A 9,618-nucleotide genomic window follows, 5' to 3' on the forward strand; every position below is an offset into this window, starting at 1 on the left:
TACTTCGCTTTCATTTCGTCCACTTTAGTTATGTGAAAATGTTTTCCTCTCCGTCCACCTTTCCAGATGTTTTATCCAAATAAGCTTAGTCTGTCGTAAATACAGTCACGGCGATGTCAAAAGGAGGTGGTTTATGATATTTAATTTTCCAAATTACGCTGCTGCCTGGTTTTGTAATTTCTACCAGACGAGACCCTTCAAAAGCTGGTTTTCCATTTTAATACCCAATTAACACTAATGACGGGTTTCTTCACCGAATGGAGAGACGAGTAACCCTTTGAACTGTTATGTAATTCCGTCGTGGTCTGTCAGTATGGACACCTTGTACTTTTCTGCATCTCTCAAAGTGTTCGTAATTCCTTCAATTACCCTCTTTTGCCCGACACCCTCCACGCGTCCCCTGTTAGAATCCCGAGAACGAGACGGTTGTCGTTTGACAGGGTAGGGATGGTTTTCTGAGACACCTCGGGGGCGTCCGCACGTGCGTGTCGGTTTTCTGGCTTCCGTTCCTTTCTTTTCCTCGGCCTCCTCCCCTCTCGTGCCCCTTGACCCTGTGGGACGGTGACAACGCGTGTCTGAGTACCTAGTGGACGCTCAGCGACTACTTCTGAGTGACGCGTTGACAAGAAAATAAGGACTTCTTTTTCCATTACAATCTTCTGTTCTCAAAACGATATTCCTAAAGATACGGCAGTGGTTTCTAGAACGTTTCCCAGTGATGGTAAATTACTCCTTTACTGTCGCGCTGTCAAGTTAGTTTTCTCATTCTTAATGCCAGGGAGATGGAGACTTCGGCTTCCAAGAAGGGGCCCCCCGCTTTGCTGGACGGGAGACGCCAACATCTGTATGAGTATTTACAAATTACTGTTTTACCATTTATTTACGTAACGCTTTGACATAGGTCTTACTGCGTGCCTGGTACCATTCCAAGCACGTTACCAAAATTCACTTTTACGCTCACGAAGCCTGTGACGTAGGCGTTGTCATACTCAGTTCACGGAGGAGGACACCGAAGCAGGAAGCTGAGGAGCTGGCCCGAGGTCACACACCGTGGGCCGTGGGACCAGGAGTCAAACCCAGGCCGTCCGGCCCCACAGTTGATGCTTTCAACCACCGAGGCGCAGCCCCACCGTGAAAGTTCGTTCGTGGACAAGAATTACACACAGTCAGGATGATCTCCCAGAATAGCTAAAGATTGGCACGACGCGCTGCTTCAGGGAAAGAGAAACCAGTAGCAAAGTGAGTCAACCTTTCCAGCGTTTAGGCGTAGAAAGGGCGTTATTTCCTGGGAAAGGCCCGCGCAGGTCGCTTCTGGGAATGGCAGTATTTCCGTAGCTGCGACACTCCCAGCGTTCCGCCTGGGGCATCATCTTAACTAGATCCTCGGGGAACTTCCTGTCTTCCGTAACCGCAGGTGACAATGTTGCCGAACTTCCCACCGCTAATGCAAGGCGGGTCCCCTCGGCCTCCAGCTTCTAGTAACATTTAAACACATTTTCCCTTCCAGCCCCAACCAGCAACCTCCCCAAGGCCCTTCCCTGTGACAGAGCCACCTATTTTTCAGTGCCTTTCATGGCCACGCTCTACTTTCAGGTCCCCGAGTCTCACTTGGGTACCTAACGCTGCACCATTATGTGGCTTAAAACAGTGCTCGTTAATAATTTTACTTCTCTGCTCCACGAAGTGTAACCTGGAGGCGCTGGACCGGGGCCCTCCCGCTTCCAAAATGGTTCACACACACGGCTGGCAAGTTGGTGCCCACAGCTCCCTGGGAGCTCAGCCAGGACCGGTAGACACCCACCTCCGTTCCTTTTTATAAACCGCTCGCATGTGGTAGCCGTGTTCCAAGAGCAAATGTCCCAAGAGCGTGGCGCAAGCCATGGTCACCTGTCATGACTTAGCCATGGCGGTCACGTAGCATCACTTCCGTCAGTCACGAGCCTACCCAGTTTTGGGGAGCGGGAACCTAGACTTCATCTCTTAATAATGGGAGCGTCCAGTCACACGGTGACAAAAAGCATGAGGCAGCTGTGTTCGTTTTCGGAGCGCGCACCTGTCGCAAAAACGAGAGTATCAGCCGATCCACCATCACGCAGCCTATTGTCTTGACCGTTTCTTTTCAACAATAACTAAGCACTTCGGGTAATTTAGTGTTTCCACTCTGTCGGACGCTGTGTCTTCGTTTAAGCGTGCGTGTATGCTCCTCTACGTCAGCTTCATTCCCATCTGCTTTTGGCCCGAATACATTGTGGTGGTTTTTATATTAATGTTGCACTCGAAAAGAACCTGCCATCTATTAGGAAAATCAGATTCTTTACTTTAAAAAACAAAAAAGATTCACATCTATTTCACATTCTGGTTCGCATTTGCACATCAAATACTGGGAGCATTTGTTGAAAAAATGACAGTTGTCATTTATGCTCTTCCTAATGGTGGCTTAGGAATGGTGACGAAAGGTCATTCAAAGCAGCTTAGAAAATGATTTGCCGTTGACGGGCGTGTTTGGCAATGAACGAGCTGACCGTTTTATACTTCAAGAACAAACCTGTTAAGTGTTCGCTTGTCCCACCAGTATTTGTTGAGTGCCGGGTCAGCCATCGGGCTCACGTTGGCACCAGAAGTAGACCTGTGGCCTCGTGGAACGTGCCATATAGAGTGAGGAAGACGGGCGTTGATAGGTCATTCTGCATAAACGTCAGATCGCAGCCCTGTAAAGCACCGGAGGTACCTGCTCACGGTTAGGTACGCTCGGAGACGAGCCGCTGGGAACTTGACCTCGTCTCCCTAACGAAGCGCCCCGTTAGCCCAGATCTGGGAGGTGGGGAGCACGTGATCTTGCTGAGAGACGCGTGGGTGTGTGTGTCACAGCCCTTGGTGCATGTGTCACAGCTACGCGAGCCCCTGGTTCAGACATTTATGGGGAGGCTGCGGCCCCCGCCGCACTGCCAGGTACAGCCCGTGTGTTAAGTGACTCTTGGAAAGCACGTGTTCACGCGGGCCTTACGGGGCAGAGGTCTGCATCCGAAGGGGCCTTTTCGTTTATGAAAAGTTACTTAACTTCGAATAACGGCGATCACTGTGGACGAGGGCAGTTCAAGTCGGGGTTCAGGTCCTAAGGAGAGCAGTAGTTCTCCGTGTGTGGCCTGGGGACCCCTGGAGCTCCCCGAGAGCCTTTCAGGGTGTCTGAGGTCAAGACAACTTTCATAACGGTACTAAGAGATTATTTGCCTTTTCCACATTCCTGCTTTCACGAGTGTAACAGGACTTTTTCAGAGACCGGATGATGTGAGTTCGTCACAGCAGATAGGATGGCGAAGCCCGTGTGAGAATTAAACCATCGTCTGTTAAGCCAGACCTTTAAAAGCTTGGCAGAAACGTGAAGGAGCACCATTGTTCTCACTGGGTTTTTTGTTTTTTGTTTTTTTTGAAGATTTTGTTTTCATAATTTATTTATGTTCACATGTAGTAGGGTTTATTTTTGTTATTTCTAGATGAATAAGTAATTCTAAAATTTCTGTTTCTGCTTTTAATGTAGTGATTATTGATACCTATACCCCACGTAAACAGAAGTTCTTTGGGGTCCTTAATTTTTAAAAATAGAGGTTTTGTGACAGAGGAGTTTGAGATCTGCCGAAGCGTGGCCTTCTTTTGATTTGGGGCATTTTACTGACTCAGACACAGGAGGAGTCTCAAACAGGGGTAACGATCGAAGCACGTTCTAGAAGGAGGATGAAAGGAGTTAGTGTGTGCCAAGAGCGTCTTCGACTCCATGGCACAGAGTAAGCATCCCGCATCCGTTAGCTTTTATTATCATCACCATTTACCAGGAAAGCGGGACCGAGGTGAACGCACACACCACCGAAGCGTCGCTGCTGAGAATGTTGGCCTGTGTTTCCGGTCATCCGTACTATTTCTGGAGAACGCTGCGTTCGAAAGTGAGAGAAATGGGTTTTTGTCATCCTCCTTTTGAGTTGGGTTAGAGCAGAGGTTTTTGTAGGTAGGTGGTCAGGGCGTGAGGTCGGGAGACGCGTAGATTCACAATGGCTTGGGGTACTTTTCCCACCCGCCTCACCCCCATCCCCACCGCCAAGGTTCTGCTCTGTCTGCCATCACCATGAACAGGTAGGCCGCTGCCGTTTGGGAGAGCCCCCCAGAAATCGCGTCACGTATCTGGGCTCCAGCGTCTCGGACAGCGCGCTGAACGGAGAAGCCACGTTGGGGAGCATGTCATTTGGTACCCAGCTCTCGAGATGCGGAAGCCGAGCGTATGCGAGAACTCTCTTTAGTGTCGGTCTCAAAAGCCTTAATTTGTCATCTGACAGTAAGCGATTTACTGAAATCCCTGATACTCAGTGTCCTTATTTGGAAAATGGAGGTGAAAATAACATCGACCGAGCCATCAAATGAGGCCTCACGTGCGGGCGCCCAGGACACACCCTCTCGGTAGCATCTTTATGCGTCTGCTAAGTCTAGAGAGAGAGACCCTTGCCGGTGAAATAAATCATTCTCTCCGGAGCCTGAAAGCTCGCCGGAGATATCGCGCGTTGGAGCTTTGTAACATTTTTTTTTTTTTTCTGTCTTTTTTAGGACAGCCCAGAAACTTGCAGGACCTGTGCCGAATTAAAATTCGACAGTGTATAGGCCTTCAAAACTTAAAGCTGCTTGATGAACTACCGATTGCCAAGGTCATCAAAGACTACTTAAAACACAAATTTGATGATATCTGATCCACACAGAACTGTGAGCAGGACTAGGGCTTGTATTCCAGATACTTAAAAGGCTTTCTGCCTTGCACAAAGTATATCCTATGCAATTTCTGATTTGCTGTAAAGTCAGAAGGCAGGTATACACTTTTAGGTTTATTTTTGTTTGTTCGGTTGGTTTTCATTGTAGGGGAGGGTTTTTTTTTTTTATATATATATATAAACACACACACACAGACACACACACACACACGCACGCACGCTTGAAGGTCTTAATTTGGTTTTTTGGTCCAGGTTTAAGAGGTCCAAGCTTTCTATACAATATTGCATTTACAAAAATTGTTTTTCCAAAATGACGCAAGCAGGTTTGGAGTGCAGAATTTACCCTTTTCATATTTACGGTTTCATTGGGGTGCACGACGTAAACCAGCAGGGCACACGTTAAAGTTTGGAGGGGTGGTTTCCTCCGGGGAGGGGGCGGTCCTGGGTCCCATTGGAAAACGCCCTAAGACAATTTTACAGTAAATGGCTGTCACCTCATTCATTTTTAATGAATACAAATCGGCTGTTTCAACTGTTCTCTTCCTAATTACTGTAGCTTTCGGGTGACATAAATCCAGTACCTCTGCTTCCTGTTGGTGCGCTCTTGTTTTTAACTTTTTTTTTTTTTTTTTTTTTTTTTACCAACCGTCGTGGTACACTACCCAGAGACATCGCCCGTCAACTACTGTCTCTAGTTGAATTGTGCTTTTAAAATGATTAAGGGGAAAGAGAATGACTTTATAAAGCCAGTGTATTCTGTTTCTCAGACAGCGCCTCCAGTGCAATACTCTTTCCAGTGTATTTTATCCATCATTTCCCTTGATGTTCCTCATGCCACAGCCGGCTCCGACATGCCCGTGAGAACAGGGACGGCCACTGTTCTTTGACTCACAGCACCAGAGTGTGTCAGCTGCAATTTCCATTTCCAGCTTCGTCCTTTACTTCATTGGAAGCCAAAAATTTAAGCCCGGTGGTAGAGTATTCTAAAAATAGCCCCAAGTATTGTTAAACCGTTTGGCTTTTATTGGTTAAGTAAGTCGGGGTGGTTTCACGGTGGTTTTTTTTTTTTTTTTTCTTCCCAGTGAAGAAAATTTTCTAAAAGGTAAAACTGCTAATCGATGCACACTTAAAAGTCTGATGGGCTCCTAATATGCTAATGAGACATTTCCTGTCTGTCTGAAGGTGACACGCAGTGAGGCTCTTCTGGACGGTTACTGTGTTTTCTGGGTTGACGGGGCATTTGCTGGCAGTGTAAACACGGATGTGACGATGTGTCGGTAACAGGGGACACACTCCCAGAGAGATCTGTGATCATCACGCCCTCGGAGCTGCATGCCGTGCTCAATTTAGCATCATAGGTTTCCGAAAGAAAACTTTTCAAACATCGCGGTCATTCTCAGCGCTCTGGGCAGTTTCAAAATAGTTACACCCCAGTGATACATTTCTCAAGAAGTTTACACAACGAAGGGCTTCTCTTTGACTTTCTAGTTGTACGTCATTAGGTATCACACTGTTTCACGTGCAAAGTGTAACTCAGCAGTCGGCTCCAGCTTCTGCTCCCCCAGATCCTGCAGTTACACATTCTGCGGCACAGAATTTGTTCTCCCGGACGCAGAGTGCCTGTGGCATCGGGGTGTCCGATCGGCCTGTCCTAGATTTCTGAGGAATGAAAGGATTTGGGGGACCGCCGATGGCCACATAGCCCCTTTTGCAGGGAGCCCGTGAGATCGTGGCCATTTCTATGGCCGTCTCGAAACTGTGACTGCAGCCTGCTAGACAGAAATAGATGTGTCCTTGCCCTGTTAAGAATTTCTCCAGAAAAGTTATCTCACGAGAGAGAGAGAGAGAGAGAGAGTGAGTCCCTTTACGATGAACAGGAGCTAAGCCGCGTTCCCATTCTTCCAGCCAGTGCCCAGGTCGGAGCTGAGACATCTAGGACATGGCACAGCCAGAAATGAATTGAGAGTTACTTCTCCCCAAAACCCCGAGGAGATGGGAGGGCCCCCGCACTCTGAGCAGTAATGCCAGAGCCTCTCTCCTCACACGTGTGTATGAATTCATTCAGTTTAAAAAGATTTCCTTCCCCCAGCCATTCGAAGCTTTCCAAACTAAGCCACTGAGTTTGAGTCAGGGAATTCCAAGTACAAAGATCAGATGGAGGGAAATTCTTCGTTCTCTATTGCTGCTGCGACTTTCAAAAAAAAAAAAAAAAAAATTATGAGAGCTCTTCCTGGAATTGCAATGTCTGTTTAATGAAGAGGTGTATAATTCCATTATTTATTGTTTGAGGTTTGATTTCTCTGGAAGCTTAAAAAGGTGTTTTCTTTCTGTTGTTAGTAAAATCCCAATCACACGTCCCATTTAACGAACAGTAACTACAGTGTCTCGAAGTCGGTAGCTAGTGGCATGCAGGAATAATAGACGTGCAGGATAGACGCATTTGAACTTGATTGCCAGAGAAGCGCTCTGTGGTCACAGAATGAGGCGAGAGAACGTGTCATTTTCAGAAAATCAACTGATCGTTTTTTCCAGAATCTTGACTGAGATGTTCAGAACAGTATCAAATTTGTCACTGACCCTTCTCTGTTTCTTTCAAAATGTATTATTTAAGCCTATGACTAAACCTTTATAAAAATATATTGGGCAAGTACACCAAAGAAACCAGCTCATGAAAGATTACGATCGTTAATGAACTGCAAACCTCATCTTTTGAAAACGAGATTTTTCTTTTCGTGTGTGTAAATATTTGTGTTTATAAATGTACAGCAGAGCAAGAGCATTTTTTGGTTTGTTTTTTTTTTTAGATTATTTAATTCCCATATTTCTAAACTATCTACCACAGAATAATCCACGCTTGTTAATTGGGAGGACTTGACCGTTTTGTTTTTGAATTCATTATCCGTCATGCTTGGAGCAGCCTTTCCGCAAGAGGACTCAGTGTCCTGCCACAGGTGACAGCGCACACATCTGCAGCTCGAGGGAGCCTGCCATGGCCTCAGACGCGCAGCCCCAAGGAGAAACGTGAAGTTTAACGACCAGAGTGGACCATCCGAAAAGGGAGATGCTAACTTTCCTGCAGGATCGCTCATCAGCCCCGAATGTGATTGGGATGAGGCCCTTCGCCCACAAACTTAGCCTTCATGTAACTCCCGGTGTGTTATATCATACTGTATTTTGTTCTTCCTTTGTAATGTAAGTTTTGCTTTGGGTCAATTTGAATTAAAAAAAAAAAAAAAGAACAAATCTGGTTTAAAACTTATTGGCATAGTGTTTTATTTCTAGTCTGCCCTCACTTTTGCACATGTCCAGCCATTCGGTGAAGAAACAAATCTATGGATCGATGTTTTAGATAATTGGGAATCGCGTAAGGGTGATACGGGAAAGAGCACTTTTAGGTCAGAAAAAGCAGTTCTGACCACCCCTCCCCCTTTTTTAACGCATTCCGCAAATGCCAACCGACAAAAGACAATCACATTCTTGTGTCAATCCAATATTGACCCTTTGGGGGCCGGATTCACCTTGACTGAGGACCAAGTTTGGACCACAGTGTATCTAAGCACAGAAAAAATAAATGCAGCTAAAACAATGAATTTGAGGGCGTCGATTAGCCTGCGGGAGACAGAGGCCAAATAAGTCCGGTTCCACTATCCATACTCATCGGCGGGGGAGTCAGATTTGGAAAATAGCCACGTTGCTTGCAGATCTTGAGGTCTTTTTTTTTTTTTTTTTCCCACTATGATGTAAGTAGTGTATTGTTTTTTCAGCTGAAAGACAATTTACAAAAATGGCTGACTAACTTGATGAAACAGATTATCTGCTTGATAGGAAAAATATTTCCACATCCAAAGTAGTTGGGTTCCGAAAAATGAAGTGGATTTGGATCCTTGCTTGTGTTTATGTCACATAATGTAACCCTCTGTCCTCTTAACACATCTTACGAGTTTTGATGTCAGAATTTATATCAGCTTGAATACCAAGACAGATTTTAAATATGCACTGCCAGAAACTGATATTTAGGCCCGAGTTGATGTAGACTCCTGAGATCCAAAGCTAATTTGTCTTTACCATTATTCTGTCATTATCTATAAGGTCCCTGGGGCCTTAGATAATCACACCAAGGGTCAGCCAGCATGTGGTGTCCAGAATCTCATGACTTCCTTGTATGCTGCTGGTCGTGTTCAAAGTTTGGTAACACATTTTTATAAGATCGTGGTGCATTTGATAGGTGGGTCTGTCTTCCCGAAGAACTCTGACTCCTGAGTGACAGCGTTCTGAGTCCGTTTTGGGAAGAACGAGGTGATTTCTGGAAGGACCTAAAAGCGATGATCAGTGCGAATAAAGAAAGCCCCGCTCCATCTCTTGTCCCAAGGGAGCGCGTCCCACCGGGTCCCGAGATGCGCTCCCCAGTGCCACTCACTCAGCCGTGCCCAGAGTGCCTCGTGCTGAGTTTCAATTCAACCAGGTGACTTTTCCATTCTGAAGACCCATAAACCATTCAGAGTAAAGGATCAGATAAAAGCAAATGATTTCTCTTCCGCTGCAGATAACGATCTTTTTAAAAAATCGTCATCTTTTGTAGTTATTCTAAACATTTTAAATTTTGGTTCATTCCAGCGTCTTAAAAATCGCACTTAGAACCTTCTCAATGTTTTTTTTGTTTTTTTAAATTGGGAAATTGTTTTAATGTAAATGAAATCTACATTATGTTACTTTAGGGAGTCATGAAGTGATTCACTTTTCTGTGAAATAGTGTTTTATGAATCAGAAAAGAGAGGGCTTCCTTCGGACCATGGGATCCAGGCGAAGCTGCGAAACTCGGGTATGTGACGATTCCACTGACCCTCTGTGGCCGACACAGGTAATCCAGCTGTGG

At 45.8% G+C, this 9,618-nt stretch overlaps 1 protein-coding gene across 1 annotated transcript in view; it reads left to right on the plus strand.

The window, feature by feature from the left end:
- Positions 1 to 6,383, plus strand: part of ASB7 (ankyrin repeat and SOCS box containing 7) — a 12,511-nt gene extending 6,128 nt beyond the window's left edge. Inside the window, exon 2 of the mRNA XM_023529004.1 lies at positions 4,588 to 6,383. Within this exon, the coding sequence (XP_023384772.1) occupies positions 4,588 to 4,727 (140 nt within the window). The 3' untranslated portion in view covers positions 4,728 to 6,383. The remainder of the gene's footprint in view (positions 1 to 4,587) is intronic.
- Positions 6,384 to 9,618: the final 3,235 nt, after the last annotated feature.

The sequence above is a fragment of the Pteropus vampyrus genome, unplaced genomic scaffold, assembly GCF_000151845.1.
Source record: "Pteropus vampyrus isolate Shadow unplaced genomic scaffold, Pvam_2.0 Scaffold34, whole genome shotgun sequence".
Lineage (NCBI taxonomy): Eukaryota > Metazoa > Chordata > Mammalia > Chiroptera > Pteropodidae > Pteropus > Pteropus vampyrus.